This window comes from Cervus elaphus, chromosome 23 (genome assembly GCF_910594005.1).
Source record: "Cervus elaphus chromosome 23, mCerEla1.1, whole genome shotgun sequence".
Taxonomy (NCBI): domain Eukaryota; kingdom Metazoa; phylum Chordata; class Mammalia; order Artiodactyla; family Cervidae; genus Cervus; species Cervus elaphus.
The window spans coordinates 62194850-62214705 of NC_057837.1; the positions used below are offsets into that span (position 1 = coordinate 62194850).

At 45.7% G+C, this 19856-nt stretch overlaps 1 protein-coding gene across 1 annotated transcript; it reads left to right on the forward strand.

The window, feature by feature from the left end:
• Positions 1-9011: 9011 nt before the first annotated feature.
• On the forward strand, positions 9012-19856 carry LOC122681106 (short palate, lung and nasal epithelium carcinoma-associated protein 2A-like). The gene is made up of 7 exons (XM_043882823.1): positions 9012-9159; positions 10834-10948; positions 13550-13657; positions 14656-14808; positions 17123-17204; positions 18252-18315; positions 19837-19856. The coding sequence occupies exons 1-7, from the start codon at positions 9012-9014 to the stop codon at positions 19854-19856; spliced, it is 690 nt and encodes a 229-aa protein (XP_043738758.1).

Genomic DNA, 19856 nt, shown 5'->3' on the forward strand with positions numbered 1-19856 from the left:
CGCAATAAAGATTACAGCAGGAGTAAATGAAATAAAGAAGACAAAAAGAATACAAATTATTAACCAAAATATTAATCAAACTAGTATTGGTCCTTTGAAAATGTAAAAGAAATTGAAAAATCCTTGGCTAGATCCCATGACTCACAAGGGGGCTTTAGGTCTTCACATGTTTCCTGGGTCTGCTTTGTCCTCAAAGATAGAATTTAGACACAATCATATGGCAAAGTTCACTAGAAAAAGAAGCTATACAAAGGGGATGAGACAATGTATCAGTTTAGTGCCTTGATCCAAGTGTGCCTGAAGCCCTTCTTGCCAGAAATGTTAAAGTTGAAATATGCTTCTCACTTCCTATTTTTCATTTTTGTTGAAGCCAGTTTGACTTGGGTCTTGCCATTCAAATCCACAGGAAATCCTAACAACATATTTGTAGACTCATGTCTTCCTCCTCTATTCTGATATCTACTCGAGAGTCACACAACCACATTGGAAACATAACAGACATCAAGGACACAGGAGAGCTTAGAGTCATCATTTTCACTTCTTGCTTAAAAGTCTAGGGAGACTGTGGCCCAGAGAAGGAGAAGGACTCATCTAAGGCCACACATGACTTGAACCTCACTTATTTTCCTCTTTCTCCTCACATACGTTAGGTTTCTTGAAATTATCTACTTGGGCAATAGTCTTTTACCATAAAGATTAAGCAATATTTTCTGATAAGTTTGCTTAAACTTTAGATGCTGAGCCCCTTCCTAGATACTTAGGGTCAGGGGCACCTGGATAGTCTGGTCCCCTAGTGTCTGGCCAGAGATGGAAACAACTGGAATAGGTGGCCCAAAGGTACTTTAAACTTTGATTTCTAAGAGCTGTGACTGCCCCCATCCCCACTTCCTCTGGAACCCCGGCTCTGCCTAGACAAGGCTCTCACAACCATATGTGCTTCTTTCTCATGCTTCATCTTGTTTCAGCTCAACAGGAACCAGGCAGGGGGTGTTACTGCCCTCATTTCTTGGCTGAGGGGTGTGATGCTCAGAAAGGAGGGATGAATTGCTCAAGGTTAAAAGATGGGAAGGGGCAGACCTGTAGAGTGCTCCCAGTTCTGCATCCTCTCCCTTCGAGACCGGCTGTTCCAGCTCAGAGCCTCTGGAAGAAACCGTGAGTCACAGTCGTTGACCCCAGTCCAGCACCCAGGAGGGGCAAACAAATGGCTGGCCCTGGGCTTGGCATTGAGGGTCCACTTTCACCCTTGGTGCTCATCAAAATCCACTAAGGAGGCAGGGAAAACCCCCTTTTCCAAATGAGGATACTGAGGTTCAGGGAAGGGAGGTGACTCGCCCGGGTGTCACAAGGACAGGGACCAGCATTTGGTCCAAAGGGAAGGATCTTTCACTCAGATCACATCGAGGCCAGCTGGTGGGGCAGGAGAGTCCTAGGCTTGAATACCCTGCTTATTCCTTGACCTCTGCTGTTTGAGTTGGTTGTTACACTTGATGCATTGGGCCCCCGTCAACCCAGAACACCGGGTCCAGGATGCACAGATGGATGCCTGCTTGGAATCAGCTGGGAGCACCAGTAGAGAGCCCCAGGTCATCCAGGGTCCGTCTCCTCTGGTCACCCTCCTACATCAGTAGGAACCTGATGAACAAGGTCAAGACAAAATAGGTGCAGGGCTGGAGGCTTGAGGAGCTAGCTTTCCTCACCCTGACTGTGGTTCTGCCTTCAGAGCACAGAGCAGGGAGAAGGTGGCAGCCCAGGTGCCCATGTCTGGGGCTGGGACATGGAAGATCCCATCCAGCAGAGCCTTGGACTGTCAGCAGTCCACCCTGCCCACTGTCTGTGCCCAGTTCTGCAAGCATCAGGGATCCTCCTTCCCTTGGTGTCGGGACAGCGGTGTGGGCTGTGGAAAATTTTGGTGAAGAGAATTTTTGGCCTTGGGATCACAGCCCAGTGGTTGGAGACAGATGTAGTGAACTCAGATCCGCTGGAGGCCCCAGGCTTTTGCTTTCCCACTGTAAATTGGCTAAAACTACATGGTACCTGGATCCCCATGGCAAAAAAGGCACAGAGGAAGTGGTGCTCAGACCTCAGCTCTAGATTCGGGCAGACTAGGTTCGAATCCCCTCATTTCCTACTGCTGGATATGTGGACTGAACACGGGACTCCTCCCTGAGTCTCAGGTCCCTTCTCTGTGAAATGAGAGTACGTATGGGACTCTGCTTCCCAGGGGGCTTTAGTGGTGAATAACCCACCTGCCAGCGCATGAGACATAAGAGATGTGGGTTTGATCCCTGGGTTGGGAAGATCCCCTGGAGGAGGGCATGGCAACCCACTCCACTATTCCTCCCTGGAGAATCCCATGGACGGAAGAGCCTGGCATGCTACACTTCTTAGGGTCGCACAGAGTCGGACACAACTGAAGCCACTCAGCACTCATACACTTGCGATTCTCCTCCGCACTGTGCTGTGAAATGCATCTGGATAATGTGGGCAGGCCCCTGATACATGGCTACAGCAGTGATGATGATATTTTAATTATTCCTGGTGTCTGATCACTTCCTCCGCTCCACCTCTGGCCTCTCATCTGTACATGACCCCACCGCACAGGGTTGTGGAGAGAATGAAGTGAGGAGATGAAACATCCCATGTGCTTTATGCTTTATCAATGGCAACTATGTTTCCTATTTTGTGTGCTATAAAGACTACATGACCTAGATGGTCTCAGATTTCCAGTCGACCTCTATCTACAAATTCTGGCTCCCTTGGTGGCTGGTGTATAGACTTTGGGAGATGTGGTTCTTCACTAAGCCTCAGTTTCCCTTCCAGGACCATGTTAGAGACTCTAAGAACTGTGGTGTCAAATACACCTCATTGATTGTAGGGACTGGATGAGGTTTTCTGCAGAGAAGACGTCCCAGGCAGTCCTGGGCTTGGAGGGCAAGATTGATTGGTGATGTTTGCCACTGTCCAGGAGGGGAAAGTGGAACAACTGCATGTTCACCAGGGCAGGACCAGGTCACCACTAAAGGTCCCTCCACCTGTGATGGGCCCATGGACACCACATGATCATGGAGGCTGGGACTCTGGGACCTGCCTAGTGCTGTGGTAGGGAGGAGAGACCTTGATCTGGGTTCCAGTCTTTCCCAGTTTATAACCTGTTTTGTGACTCTGAGTAAGAGATTCATTATCTCCTGGGTCTCCATTTCCTCTAACTACAAAATGAACAGAGCTTCCCTACTAGACAGCTGACCCCATGGGGCTTTGAGAGATGATCAGGAACAAATGGGGGCTACTGGCTACATTCCCACCAGCTGGAGCAACATGCACAGGGGAGCAAACTTGGGCCAGCCAAGCCCACACTCTAAAGCACAACGCACACCTGTGGTCACCTGACAGGGAAGCAGAGAGAAGGGAGGGGTGGGCTTAATGCAGCAAAGTGCCCAGTGTTTGGGGAGAGGCAGACATGCCTGGAAAGTACTTGAAAACAGCAGCATGGCTCTCCTTCAGGGAAGTCACCCAGGGGCAGGGTCGCCGATCTGTGTGTTATAACGACAGCAACAATAACATGTCGCAGAACATGTGTTCATCAGCTAAGATCACAGGCATTGTGATGACACAGGGGACATACCAGGGAACAAACAGAAAAGATCCCTGCCTTGTGGGGCTCCCACTCCAGTGGAACAGCAAGAAGAGCACATTTCTAGGGACTGCGTGTCCAGATTTCTACATGTTAACTTGTGCATGCTTCAGACCAGTTCAGGGATGTAGGGACAACCATTGTGCCCAGTTTACAGGTGAGTAAACTGAGTCTATGAGAGGGAAAGCTCACAAGGCACAGCCAGGGTTTGAACCCAGACCCATCACACTTTCAAGAACTGCACACCCTGCCCCTTGTCATCCTCCCTATTTCCTGGGCACCTAAATGCTGTTTTTGGTCACTACTCAGTACTGTTTATTGCAGTAATAGTAATGACATAGATCTCTATTATTCATGAAGCATCTTATCTAGCCAAGGATAGCCTGGGATCTCTATGGACATTTCCTCAGATAACTGAGCAACTATTCTAAGATAATTAGAATGTCCCAGGGCTTTCTAGGTTTCATGTTAAAAAACAAAACCAAAAAAAGGCCTAGAGATGTTAGTGTGCTTGCCTTCTGTCATACAACCAACAAGGGAAAAGTCTGGGATGCACACCCAAGGCTGACTCTAAGAGCAAGCATATTACACTGTTACAAATAAAGTGTATGAGTGTCTAAATGTGTACACTTTAATTAATCAGTGGTAAAGAAAAATGCTTCTGCAGGCTGTAATAGATAATTGCTGAGCATCTGTGTGTCAGGTCTTGGGGGTGATGCCCTGTGGTCCTGGCCCTCATGGCCTCAGAGAGTGGGCAGTTATCTCTGTGCCCAAGGAGCGGGTGGGATTCCTGCAAGGCAAGAGCTCCAGTTGTGCCATCTGATGGAAATGTAGCAGGTAGCCCCAGATGTTCCTGATGACCTCTCAGAGCCCCGAAGTGTCAGCTGTCTAGCAGAGAACCAGTGCTCATTTTGTAGTTAGAGGACACAGACCCTGGGAGAAAACAAATGTCTTGCTCAGGCTCACAAAGTAGGTTGTTAACAGAGCCAAGACTGGAACCCAGATCAGGGTCTCCTTCTCCTTCCTCCAGCCCCAGGCAAGTCTCAGGGTCCCACTCTCCTTGGACATGTGATGTCGATGTACCCAGCACTGGCTGCAGGGACCTAAGAGATGACTTGGTCCTGCACTGGGAAACATGCAGTGTCTCCACTCTCTCATCCTGAACTTGTGGCAGACATCACTAATCAATCCTAGCCCAAGACCTTCCTGGGAGGGTATCTTGGCAGAAAGCGCCATCCAGGCCCTACAATCAATCAGAATTCTCCTGAGGCTCCCTAACCTCCCTACCTGGACTCCAGAGGGGAGTCTGGGGCTGAATGAGGAAACATCTGTGCCAAGGGCTGTATATATCAGCACCCAAGTTTGGCAGAATTTGTGAATATAGGTACCCTGTAGATCTAAGCCCATTCAAGCTCATTTAGTCTTTACAGAAGGCAAAGATAATGAATGCAGTTGCAATTGATTAAGCATATTGGCTGCATAATCTACCCACTACAGCCTCTCCATAACCCTGTGCAGCAGGGTCGTAAACAGATGACAAACCTGAGGTGGAAGGGAGTGAGGTGACCAGACACCAGCAACAACAGTGATCATCAACATCACTGTAGCAACTGTCTATCAGGGGCCTACATACATTATCCCACCACTTCTCACAGCACCCCTGGGAGGAGAGGCCCATAGTTAGTCCCATTTCACACTTAGGGACCTAAGGCTCAGGAGAAGAAGCTCCTTGTCCAGGCCACACAGCCAGCATTAGGCAAAAAGAGGATTTGAATCCAGTCCGCCCAACCCCAGAGCTGGGGTATTTTGCCACTAGACATGGAGTTGTCTTGCATTTAACAAGAGGCGGCAGTAGCCTGGGGCCAACACCAGGTCTGGACTCACTATATCACACCAGCCCCTTGGGCTGTGTTCCTGAGGCGGAAAAACTCTCTTCACAAGATTCCGGCATAGCCCTCAGCTCTGTGCCCACAACCAGGGGAGTAAGGGCCTGGACGTTTGCAGAAATGGGCATAAACAGCCTGGGAGGTGAGTCTGCTGACCAGTCCAAGGCTCGGCTGGATGGGGTCCTCCATGTCCCAGCCCCAGGCTTGGGCACCTGCCCTGTGCTCTGATGACAGGATCATATTCAGCCTGAGGAACCCTAGCTACCCAAGCCTATGGTCCTACCGCTACTTTGACCTGGTCACGCTCACGTCAAAGTGTTACAGGTTCCTGCTGAGGTGCAGGTAGGTGATCGGAGGAGACTGACCCTGAGTGACCTGGAGCTGTGCTGGTGCTCCCAGCCTAATGCCATATGGGTACCCATCTGTGCTTCCTGGACTGGTAGTTCCGGGTTGACCAGAGCCTAATGCACCAGGCATTACAACCAACTCAAACAGCAGAGGTCAAGGAATAAACAGGGTATTCAAGTGCAAGGACTCTCCTGCCCCACCAGTTGGCCTCAGTGTGATCTGAGAGAAAGGTCCTTCCCTGAGATTGCAACTGCTGGTTCCTGTCCTTGTGAGACCTATGGCTGTCACCTCCCTTGCCTGGACCTCAGTTACCTCAACCGGAAAATGGAACTTTCCAAACCTCCTTAGGGAGTTGTCATGAGCACCAATGGTGAAAACAGTCCTGCAGTGCCAAGCAAATGGCCAGGTACTGCCCTGGACTTACTGGGGCCAAAGAGTGAGACTCGCTGCTGCTCCCAGAGGCTGAGTTAGAACAGCTGATCTCGAAGGGAGAGGATGAAGAACTGGTTGCCCTCTCCAGATCTGCCCCTTCCCATCTATTCTACCCTGAGCAAGTCATCCTTCGCTTCTGAGCCTCACTTTCCTCAGTGAAGAAATAAGAACAGTAACACCCCCGTCTGGTTGCTTATGAGATGAAACAAGCTGAAGCAGGATAAGCATGTAGTGTTCTGTGGTCACGTCTAGGCAGAGGAGGGGTTCCAGAGGATGGTGTTGGGATCAGAACTCTGAACTCAAGGTCAAAAGTACCTTTGAGCCACCTTAGTCCAGTTACCTCCACCTCTGGTCATCCACCCTGCAGATCCTGACTCTAAGTATCTAGAGAGGAGCTCAGGCATTCATAGTTAAAGCAAACTTATTGATAATTGTATTTAATCTTTGTTTTAAAAATATATTGCCCAAGCAGAAAACTTCAACAGACCTAAAACATATGAAATGGAAGAGGAAAATAAGTTGGGTTCATTTCATGTGTAGCTTTGGATGTGTCCTTCTCTTTCTCTGGACCATAGGCTGCCCAGCCTTCCCAGCAAGGAGGATAAGTTGAACTCTAAGCTCTCCTGTGGCTTTCCTGTCAATTATGTTTCCAATGTGGTTAGTTGACGCTGGAGTTGTCATCTAAAGGGAGGAGTTGATATGAATCTATAAATGTGTGGAGTCAGGACTTACTGTGCATTTGAACGGAAGGACCCAACTCACACTGGCTTCAAGAGGAGAGTTCTGTAAAGAGGGAATGGTCTGTGCAGAGGGCCAAGGCAGCAATGATGTTGGTATTTTTCTGGAAAAGAAGGAAGCAAGTACAGCCATGGAGAGAGAAGTAGATGTATTTGCGGTTGCAGTGAGTAGATGACACAGGGGCCATGATGGGGACTTCTGTTTAAGGTGAGAGCTTTAACTTCTGGCAGCATCATTGAGAATAGAGAAGTTGGGGGCAAGTGTGCAGAGGGATACTGCATATATGGGGATATATATGGAGGTAGACTATATTCACTCTCAGGAGAAACTCTACTGACTCAATGGAGTGGGTCCTGAGCAACCCGTCATTGCAAACGTTTTTCCTGAGGCTGATTCCACTGGGAGGGATGTTATGGAGAGCGTTCAGACACAAGAGAAGGTTTGGGAAGAACGAGTTCACTGGTCACTGACCCTGATGCTACTATGTGCCACAAGCCTAGCCCCATCTCTGTCCCTCTCTTAGAGGCTGGCTGCTTTCCCTCTCTGAGCCTGAGTTTGCAAATGCTGATTAAATTAAGCTCGATGATCACCATGGATCCTTCTACCAGAATATTCTCCAATTCATCCATTCACAGTTTCATCCCCAGCCCCCCACCCACATGGCCACCATGTTGGTAGCTAGAGGCTCCATGAGAATCTGCTTAGTCTTGGCACAAAGTCCTCTCCATCAAGTTCAAGCATCCTGGCTGACGTTTGCTTTGGAAATCTCTCTGTTCACTCTGGACAGGGCTTATTTTCATTGGAGTCTCCTTGAATGGCTCTGGACGCAGAGCTTGTTTCTTGGGGCAGCCTCCCTCCCCATCGCCATCAATATAAGTACCATCACTGCCCAGCAGAATTCCAGGAGACTGTGCAGAGGAGCAAGGACTTTGTAAGTACTTTTCTTCAAACCTGTGAATGGGGGGCTTCCCCCTTATTGTCACTCCACATGGAGGCCTACAGAAGGCGTTGAGGAAGAGGCATAGAGATTAAATTAGCCGCTCACTTGTGTTTGACTCTTGCAACCACATGGACTATAGCCCATCAGGTTCCTCTGCCCATGGATTTCTCCAGGCAAGAATACTGCTCTGGTTTGCCATTTCCTTTTCCAGGGAATCTTCCTGACCCACGGATTGACTCTGGGTCTCATTCAGTGCAGTCTTTCCCATGAGGCGCCAGGGAAGCCCTTCCGAAGGCTCTAAGGACAAGAGGCAGAGGGGTGGGGCCACTTGAATTAGCTAATATTTTGAGTGGAGCAAACTAAGAAATAGATTCAATTAGAAGAAATGTCAAACTGATGATGAATGCAGCATCATGATGTGGTGCCCACTTATTTGTTCATACTTTTATTTGTCAAACTTTATTTTGTTGTGCTTACTAGTGGCAGTTTTTTTTACTATGAGTTGGGAATTCAACTCATTGTGAAATAAGTCAAAATCCCTTCTCTAAGGAATTCACAGCCTGGTGGGAAAGGCAGCCAACTTGTCACTAATTGGCAGGACTCTGAACAGTGAATGAAGGCAGCAAGTTGGTGGAGTGAGTCCACCTAACCTAGTCTCTGGGGAGAGTTCAAGAGGACATGATGTCCTACTGAAGCTGGAAAGTCAGTAAGAAGTGATTCACCTAAAAATGAAAAGAAGAGGGAAATGTTCCATGCAGAGAAGCCAGCATGTGCAAATGACCTCCAAAGAGAATTGACCTGGAGTCAAGTGTGACTTTTCAAATTGTAGCTCCTTTATTCACTGGTTGTTTATCTCTGGGCAAGTTTCTCTAGCTTTTTGACCTGGGTTGCCCATCTGTAAGAGAGGAGATAGCCACAGCTATCGTCAAGGACTGTTGAGTATAAGAGTCATAGGTGCTCATCCACGATGCCTTTTCCCTGTGGGTAATTCTCACTCCTCCTGTTCTTCCTGTGACTATCCAGGTGTCAGGACAAGATGTTTCAGCTTTGGAAACTTGTTCTCTTGTGTGGCCTGCTTGCTGGGACCTCAGCGTCTCTTCTCGACAATCTTGGCAAAGATGTCCTGAGGAAGCTGAAATCTGGTCTTGAGGAAGGACTTGACAACCCTGACAGTACACTTGAAAGTGAGTCAACAACAGGGATGATCAGGGGGACCTAGGAGCTTGCTTCCTAAATACTACGCCTGTATCACCAAAGGCTGCCAGCAGGGACAGCTCCTTATGGGTGGTTTACTGAGAGAGGTGACTGATTCCTGGTTCCTTTGTTTATTATTTTTCTAGAAATAGGCAATACTTATTTGAATATCACTTTACATCTTATATCATGGTAAACTTTGCTAATATATTCATAGGATAAAATCCTCAAAGTGACATTTCAAAAGTTTGAAAAGTATGCATATTGTAATTTACAGCACGTATTGACAAATAATCCCCTATGTTAATAGTTTCTCCAATCATTTGTGAGAGTACCCTTTTTCTACTCTCTTGACAGCACTGGTTTGGACAACTGAGATTTTTTCCAGTCTCACAGATAAAGGTTATAATTCATCACAGCATTTCTCTAACTATGAAAGCATTCCCTCATTTTTTCCTATTTATTAGCCATTTATGTATTGTAACTTAAATATTTAATTTATATTTGTATCATATTCTTCTGTTGGGTCATTCAGTTTTCTTAGGAATTTGAATTAACGAACTGGAAAAGCATTTCTAACTAGCCTAGGCAGCTTTAAAATTACCTACCTTTCTAGTGAATCATATTTCCTTGTAATTCTAATTTCTTGAAAGAACTTGGTATTCTTTTCACTTTTTGGAAACATTACTGGGACACTGCTAAACATTCTTTGTAGGAGAAGCTATCTTCTGTAAAGGACTGCCCTTCAAACCTTGCCAGGGCTTAGGCAACCTCATAGATATAGGAGGGACCTACTTTTCAAATCATTGCTGGTAAAACAGCAATGCTTCTGAACACAGAACCAGAGGTGTCTGCATCAGAGTCGCCTAGTAAGTTCTAAGACCAGATGTAGTTTCCTTCGCTGCATCGTAATAATTAGGTACTGTCCATTGCAGAGCCACGTTGCAGTACTTTGATTACATAATTTTTCTTGCAGCCTTTTCTTATTCTTTTTTTTCTTTTTTTTTTTGCCTTTTCTTCTTCTTTGAGCGAGTTGTTGCCTTGTTGTTTCTCATTTGAATTATTTTCTATACATATTTTCTTAATACTTTTCAAATGTGCCATTCTACATCTGCCATGTCACTTGCTCTATCAAGTCCCTCTTTCCTCTGTCCATTAGGACTCTGTCCTTGTTCTCCTCTATTAGGCAACTCTTTCCTAGGCCTCAATGTAAAGCTGTCATTCAGGGACTCCTGTTTGCCACTTTCATGATTTAGACCTGTATATTTTCTTTGATTCTAGATTTTCCACTTCTTATTTTATTCTACATTTATTTTGTTTGCATAAGCAGCTCATTAGTGCTTCACTACTAGAAGCTGATGTGCAATCTTTACCTATTGCCTGCTCAGTGGATTGACTGCTTTGTTGATGAATAATGAGTATGTATTAGCTTAAAGGTGGCATAAAAAGAACAAGGTCTCCTAGCTGCGTGACTCTGATCAATTTCTTAAACTTTTGATCTTTTATTTCCTCATCTGGAAGTGCAGATGTTAGTAATGTCTACTTTATGGAGTTCTTACAGAGATTAAATGAAATAACATAGGCAAATATTCTCATTTAGTACCTGGTGCGTAGGAGCTGCTTTGTAAATTGTGTACCCCACTAAGAGGAGATTGTTTTTGCAGCTATCTTGCAACAACTGAAGACTGCTGAGGAGACCCAGGAGAAGACCGAGGAAACTAAGAACTTGTTGGAACAACTTGTTTCTGCAATTTTTGAAGTAGTGAACACTCTGACAGGGTGAGTTGTTCCTTCATTTGGAGATTTTTGTTCCCAGAAAAGAGAATACATCTCTTTGGGTACCTAAGTTAAATATCAAAGACAAAAAGTGAAAGTGAAAGTCACTCAGTTCAGTCTAGTCAGTCAGTTGTATCCAATTCTTTTCAACCCGAAGGACTGCAGCATGCCAGGGCTTCCCTGTCCATCACCATCTCCTGGAACTGGCTCACACTCGTCCATCGCGTCAGTGATGTCATCCAACCATCTCATCCTCTGTCGTCCCCTTTTCCTCCTGCCTTCAATCTACCAGCATTATGGTCTTTTCCAAGGAGTCAGTTCTTTGCCTCAGGTGGCCAAAGTATTGGAGTTTCAGCTTCAGCATCAGTCCTTCCAATGAATATTCAGGATTGATTTCCTTTAGGATTCACTGGTTGAATCTTCTTGCAGTCCAAGGGACTCTCAAGAGTCTTCTCCAACACCACAATTTAAAAGCGTCAATTCTTTGGCCTTCAGCCTTCTTTATAGTTCAGCTCTTACATCCATACATGACTACTGGAAAGACCATAGCTTTGACTAGATGAACATTTATTGGCAAAGTAATGTCTCTGCTTTTTAATATGCTGTCTGGGCTGGTTATAGCTTTTCTTCCAAGGTGCATGCATCTTTTAATTTCATGGCTGCAGTCATCATCTGCAGTGATTTTTGAGACCAAAACAATAAAGTCTGTCACTGTTTCCATTGTTTCTCCATCTATTTGCCATGAAGTGATGAGACCAGATGCCAGGATCTTCATTTTTTGAATGTTTAGTTTTAAGCCAGCTTTTCCTCTCTCCTCTTTCACTTTCATCAAGAAGCTCTTTAGTTCCTCTTTGCTTTCTGCCATAAGGGTTGTATCATCTGTGTATCTGAGGTTATTGATATTTCTCCCAGCAATCTTGATTCCACCTTATGCTTCATTCACCCTGGCATTTCACATGATGTACTCTGCATATGAGTTAGATAAGCAGGGGGACAATATACACCTTTGAAGTACTCCTTTTCCTATTTGGAACCAGTCTGTTCCATGTCCAGTTCTAACTGTTGCTTCTTGACCTGCATACAGGTTTCTCAGGAGACACGTAAGGTTGTCTGGTATTCCCATCTCTTTAAGAATTTTCCACAGTTTGTTGTGATCTACACAGTCACAGTTGCTCAGTCATGTCCAACTCTTTGCAACCTCTTTGTGATGCAGATCATGGAACTCTCTAGGACAGAATATTGGAGTGAGTTATTATTCCATTCTCCAGGGGATCTTCCTAACACAGGGATCGAACTCGGGTCTCCCACGTTGCAGGTGGATTCTTTACCAGCTGAGCCACCAGGGAATATGAATAAACCTTGTGTGTTCCTACAGAGCAGAAGTGGTCTCAGGCCAACTCCACCAGAGCTTGGAAAAATTAGAGGGCTGCATGGGCTATCCAGGTATCTCATGGGTTTAGGCTTTCTCTTCTGTGATATCAGACTCAGGATGAAGGTTCTCTTCACCCCCTCCTCTACCTGTTTGCTGTTGCCTAAATTTCTTTTCCCAAAGATAAGACTTTCCTTCTCTGAATATAACTGAGTATAAAAGTTTGGTCTCAGGAGAGAGGAAAATAGAATTCACACCATGTGGTAGCCCTGCACATGACGTCTGGGAGTCAAGCATTCTGGGTTCTAATTCTGGCTCTGCATAAAAAAGAATGAAATAATGCTGTTTGCAGCAATTAGTGGGTGGATGTAGAGATAAGCATACAAAATGAAGTAGTTCAAACAGAGAAAGACAATTATCATAGATACCACTAATACATAGAATCTAAAATATGATACTAAAATCTTATACAAAAAGACTCATTGATAATTAAAAAAAAAAAACTCATGGTTACCAAAAGGGAATACAGTGTGGACTAATTATTGAGTATGGCATAAATATATGCACACTACTATATATACAATAGACAACCAACAAGGACCTACTATATAGCACAGGGAACTATACTCAATATTTTGTAATAACTTATAAGGGAAAAGAATCTGAAATAAAAATACATCTGTATCTATATATATCTATATCTGAATCACTTTGCTGTAACCTGAACCTAATGAGAAGTGAAAGTAATAGTTGCTCAGTCGTGTCATACTCTTTGCAATGATTCGGACTGTAGCCCACCAGGCTCCTCTGCCCATGAAATCTCTAGGCAAGAATGCTGAAGTGGGTTCCTATTTCCTTCTCCTGGGACCTTCCCAAACCAGGGATCAAACTCGGGTCTCCCGCATTGCAGGCAGATTCTTTACCCTCTGAGTGACCATGGAAGCCCCACAGCTGAACCTAGTATAGCATTTTAAAGCAACTATAAATCAATTAAAAAAAAAATTCTGACTCTGACATATATTTACCCTTGGAGTCTTGAGGGAAATCACAGCTGTCTGATCGTCAGTCTGTCAGGCCATCCAATGGAGAGAATCCAACCCCTGAGCAGGACTCTCATGAGACCAAAGCAGGCAAGGTCTATGAGGCTCAACTGCTCAGCACAAGGCTGGCATAGACAAGAGCCCAGCAATGCCTGTCAAGAGGAATAACAAGAGTGAACTGTGGTTTTTGCACAGTGTGAAAATCAGGAATCTGCACGTCCTGGATATCACATTCGAAGAGACTCCTGACTGCAAAGGTGCTATAGTGAAAATCCCCATCACTGCTGAAGTCAACGTGAACCTGTGAGTATGTCTTGGAATTTGAGGTTTGGGAGATGCAGGGTGGTGTGGCCGGTAGATCTCCAATTTGATATCAGGCACTTTTTCACCCTGCTGCCTTAGTCTCTCAATCGGTAAAATAAGGAGGTCCTTGCAACTCTAGAATCCTAACCTTTAAAATGTTCTAACAAACTTTTCCCATAACCAAATCTCTTTTTTTTAAAAATCCCCCATAAAATATATTTCCAAATTCTTAACACTTATCTAATCATAAAACTTGAGAACTGAGAAGACATGAACACTTACAACTCTTTGGCAAAGTTTCCTCCAGCATCATTTTGTCTCTCAAAATTCTCTTTAAACAGCAGTATGACCCGTATAGCAGTGTACGGTATTTAATGAATAGCATGTGAAAATTATATGAAAAATATATTTCTAAGTATTTTAATTACTTTGAAGAGACAAAGAGATAGGAAATGAGGATGTGTGGGAGTCTTTGTAAATTAAAGTGCACTATGACTTCATCATTCATTAGTTATGAGATCCTGAGAGAGTTACTTAACTTCTCTATACCACGTTTCCTCATTCTGAAAACAGAGATAGTGATAGTACTTTTTTCAAATGGTGTTGCTATAGAGATTAAATGGATTAATCCAGGTAAAATACCTTTTTGGAAATACCTAACATAGTATTCTCTTAGGAAATGTGAACTCTTATTTTTGTTTTAATCACTGGTGTGATACTCTATAGAAATGTCACATGAGCCAAACCCTTGTGGCCAGGAGAAGAAGTTCTTAATGTAAGAACGTAAATTCCATAAAGAAAACAGGTAGTATTAACATTGTCCACTTGTCATTCAGCAACTAAGTCTATCCAACCTTTGTGACCCCATGGACCACAGCACACCAGGCCTGTCCTTGTCAATAGACATCCCATATAATGTCCACACAAGAGACAGATTAAAGTGGGCAATGTGAAGAGACTTCTCCACCTCTGTTCATTGTGAACCTGTTTCCCTGCAGGCCTGTGTTGGGTGAGATTGTCGACTTGGCCCTCAACTTGGTCCTCCAGTATAGTGTCAGCGTTGAAACTGATAAAGAGACTGAAGTCTCCACCGTGGTCGTGGAAGAATGCAGGAGCAATCAACACATCATCTCTCTCAGCGTGCTGGGCAGGCCAGGTGCACACATCTCAGCAGAGAGGGGCGTCGGAGGAGCTGGGACTCGTCATCTCAGCCCTATTCCTTACCTGGGAGGGAGCAGAGTGTGAAAAAAAGAGGTTAGACTCTGGAATCAAGTTAGCTTTGCCACTAACTTGTGATTTTGTAATCAATTTAGCCTCTAGATGCTTCAGTTTTCACATCGGTAAACAAAGGATGGTAAGAATACATAACTCATAGGCTACTGTGTTAGCCAAATGAGAAAATGCAAGTGTTTACCCTACCTCCTGGCACATACTAAGCTCTCAGTAATAATAATATCCATGCTGACTTTCAGTCTCTCTGTTCTTCCCCTTACTGAGACTGGAGTGCTGACCTGTCCAACCATAACTGTAAATTGCTATATTTTGCCTTTCAGCTTTATCTATTTTAGCTTCAAGTTTTTTGAAGCTCTGTCGTTAGATGCATGCTCATTTAGCATTCTTATGTCTACTTGAAGAACTGACCCGTCTCATATTACATAGTGTCCCTCAATAATAATAATAATTCACTGTGTTCATCTTCCTGCCTCTTGTTAGGAGAAGGCAAGAGGAATAGTAAATGCCTGCTATGGGCTCTAATTTCAGACTGTCCCCAAAACCATCCTCTACCCACTGAAAAATTCCCAAAAATGACATGTTGAAAACTGAGTCCTCTCCATTTAAATCACTGATCTCCAGTAACCCACCAAATCTACATCTTAAACTGCGTGCTTGAAAGAACATGTTTAATCCCAGGAAGAGGGTGGAAGGAGAAAGGCTGATCCTGGTCCTGGCTGGGAGAGAACTAGTCTGGAAGCTGAAGGCTGGGGCAGGTTGGCCTTCACAGGTAACAAGGCTGAGTCGTGAGCAGAGGTCAGTTCATCCTGCCCAACAGGTATCTGATCACAGGTTTGCCTGCAGACCCCCAAAACAAAAGATAGGAAAAGTCTGCAGCCTACCGGCACTTGGAAAGACTGAGATGTAAGCTCAAATGTCTGAGCCCTACTGGACACTGCCTAGTCTATAGTGCCAGGGAAACCATCCTGCCTTCCGGGTCTCAGTGTCCATGTCTGTAAAATGACATTCCACTCTGCTGCTTCAAACTCTCAGGGGGCTTTTCTATCCACTTTGGATGCAAACTCAGGCCCTCCCAGGGTCATCTAGCTCTACCTGATTTGTATCCACACCTTGCCCACTCTGCCCTAGACCCACTAGCTTTTGCTCTGAGCCTCAGACAAACTCCTTCCACTCAGAACCTGTGCATGGATGGGCTGCTCAGGCACCTAGGACACCTTTCCTGCATCCCATTTCCATGTATGTCTCATCGTTTAGGGTCTAAAATATTGTTCCTCTCCTCTTCTCCTCCCTCATAGGATTCTACTCTTGCCCTTCTCACTACTTGTCACAAATTGTCATTAAATATTCAATTGTAAGTTTATTTCATTTATTCCTTCAGCCAAAAACGTGTGGAGCAGCTGCTCCATACAGGCAGGCACCATTCTGAGCTCAGGAGAAAGTACTGGTGACTGCTGGCAAGGTGCTTGTTCTCATGGAGCTTAGTCTCTGGAGGGAATGACAGACAGGGAAGCATTCAGTCTAGCAGTAAAGAACACTCATGGAAAATGTTCGCTTGCCATCATCCCTGGGCAGAGCAGCACACCTAACAGGTGCTATGACAGAAAGCCCTCCCTTAGCAAACAGTTACAAGGACTGCCCTGAGGAGGTGACACTTAGGCAGAGAGCTGAAGGTGGGAAGGAGTCAGTCTTAGGAAAATGCATTAAAACTAAGTTGGCCAAAAAGTCTTTTGGGTTTTCCCATAAGATCTTGCAGAAAACTCCAATCAAAACTTTTGTCCAACCCAGTATTCAGGTACCACATTAGGAGCTGCTTGGGCTTTGCTCATCACTGTGTCACCAGTCAGTCTTGCTTTTGAGCACATAGTTGGTGCTCTCTGTCTATGTGTTGATGAATGAATGGATGACTAGATGCACAGATGGATGGAAGAATGGATGGATGGATGGATAGAAGAATGGATGTACGGATGAATGGATGGATGGATAGAAGAATAGATGGATGGGTGGATGGAAGGATGGATGGATCAATGAGGTCTTAGGGTTGTGATGAGACTGTCATGAGCTATTGAGGTGGGCTGCTGGTCAACCATGGGGTTCTAAGTAGTGATCCCCCTGGGTAGAGGCCCAAGTCACCTGGTTTCAAGGTGCTTCACCACCTTCTGCCCTCTTCCCACTGCTCTTGCTTGGCTGCTCTGCCAACTTTACCAAACTTAATCAGTTTCCTCTCTTCTCCAGGCGCATTAGACTGTTCAAGGAGATTTTGGACTTTGCAATCAACCTCGTGAACAAGGTGTTGTCCCTGGTAACACACTACGAGGTGAGTCCCCCAATCCTGGGGTGCAGAGCCAGGCCTGGTGGGGTCAGGTGTGACTTTCCCTGGCTCAGCTGTACTCTCTGGGCACCTTCATTTTTGAGGGGCCAACTTCCTTGGGGCAATCAATTGCTACCTGCCCCACTTCACTCAGCCTGGTCTGGGGAGGAGGTGAACAGGGGCGTGACCTGAGCTGAAATCACTGGGTCCCACACTTGAACCATTTAAAATACCCATGGACTGCCAGTAGGCCTTGTAGCTAATGTCTGTCTTCATTCAACACAATTTTAATTCATTTAAATAAAAAAAAGACTGTACATACTGTAGTTCAGATTCATATGCATCATATGAAAAAACCATATGTACCATGTGCCTGAAATTCTAAAGATTCTATATTAGTCAACTCTGGTAGGGGGCTGGGACTCTGACTTTATTTTTAAAAAGTCCTCCATGTTGTTCTGTGATTTACTGAACTTGAGTCACGCTCAAAGTGTGTTCCTCAGATTAGCAGCACTGACCTCTCATGGGCACTCATTAGAAATGCATAATAGAGACTCAGATAATACCCCAGATCTGTTGCTCAGTAATCTGCATTTTAATGATATCCTCAGGGAATTGTAGACACACAAAATTGTGGGAAACAAAAAAACACTTCTCTATGGTTCCCAGGGCCCCATTTAACTCTATAAAGTTTCAGAGTCCAGTGGTCAAGGCTTCTAAGGGCATAGTGTTCTGCAATGTTAAAAGTCTAGATTCTCCAAGGTTCTAGGATTCTAATGTTCTGAAGTTTTAGGACCCTAGTGCTGTCTGGTTCTCAGATTTGGACCTTATAGGTTTCCACTGTTCTAGAACCCTAAGGGTCAGAAGTTCTGAGGCCCCCAGTACTGCATCTCTGTGGGTGGCAGGCAGGGAGCTCACAGCAGGTAATAACCAGTCCTCTTCCTTCTCCCATCTCTCCTCTCCCTCCTCACCTCCGGACCACTTTCTTTCCTTCCCTCTCTCCATTTCTCTCTCTTGTGTCTCTCTCTTTCCCTGGCTCCTTGTAACCCTCAGGTGTGCCCACGAGTCCGCAGTTTCCCTGAAAGCCTGGATGTGGATTATGTTAAGAACCGCATCCGTAAGTCACAGCCTGGGGAAGCGGGGAGGGGGCTCCTATGCAGCCTAGCAGGGGAGGGCGCGTTGCTCTATGCCTGCCGCACCGGAGAAGCTGGGGACCCTTCATTGTGAACAAGCCGGAAAAGTGTGGCCGTGCAGTCTGATAGCCTCTGTGGGCCTCTGAGGGCTTCTATTGCCCTCCTTTGTCACACTGGCAGAACCTCCTGCCCAGAATGATGTGACAAAGAGGACAGGCCATATCTGGGTTCAAAACCTGGATGTTCTCTTAGCAACTGTGAGGTCGGAGTCAACTGGCTCTACCTCTCTGAGCCTCGGCTTACTCCCAAGTGAAAGGAGATTGCAAACGCTGCCGAGCTGATCAGTGAAGATTTAAAGAAAAAGTAGAAAGAGTTTAATATCCAATAGGCATTTTTAATAAACACAGCCCCTTCCCTTTCACTTTGTATAAGAGGACGTAGCTTCACCTCCAACCTCTGGAGGCTCTTCTTGACCTGGATCTCTGGCAACACTGGGGTTGCTGGGGCTGAGGGGCAACAGAAATGGGGTGAAAACAGTGTCAGGGTCCTGGAGGCAGTTTTTCTAGAAAATAGCCACAGACCCAGTTCATTGGGCCTTTGCTCAGTGCTTCTTCTATACTATCTCATTGGATCCTTGCAATGACCCTGTGGGGATGGGTTGTGTCATCATACCCATTTTACAGATGATCTAACCGAGGCTTAGAGATGGAGTGACATGGAAGATGTCCCGTGGCTGTCAAGTCTGACCTGCTGGACAGTTTCAGCCATTAGTGTCCGATTTCTATTCAGCTTCTAGTGCTGGAACCTGAGAACTTCTACTGATTTGTTCTTTCAGATGAACTTTATGAAAACCAACAGAAAAAGTAAAGAGCACAGTTGAAAACCTCTGTGACGCATGCCTGCTGGTGAGGGCTGGGCTCTGGGCCCTGGACTACGGGAGGATAAACACTCCCCCGCACCCCCCCCCCACAACACACACACACAGGGGCCTGTGGAGAAGCAGAAGCAAAGCTTGGCTTCTCTTCTTTCTCTAGTAGCAGACTGAGCCCTGATCTCAGTCACAGACCGAGTCCTGACCCTTAATCACACATCCAGACTGCACTTGATTCTTCTCCCTGACGGAGTTCAGAACACAGTCAGACATAGCTTTCACTCCACTTGATGACTGAGCCCTGACACTGGTCATGGATAGAGTGGTGACCTGTATCTCAGTCTGATCCCTGATCCTCATCATACACTGAACCCTGAACCCTGGCTCCTCTGGGCTTTGCTTAGTCTTTCCACATTGGTCACTGTTGCTAAAGTGAGGGGGTGGGAGGGTGAGGGGATGAGGAGGGGTCAGTGCCCGGTGCCAGAGAAAGACCCCAAACCGCAGGTGCCAGTCCCTGCTAAAGCCTCAGGGCTCGCAGGGTTTGGGGGAAGTACTCCTGCTGCCATGTCTGATGAACGCAGGAGCCAGTAAGGGCCCCGGGGTGTCCATGCCTCACACCGTGGTCTCCTTCCAGATTGGTTCACAGGGACGTGA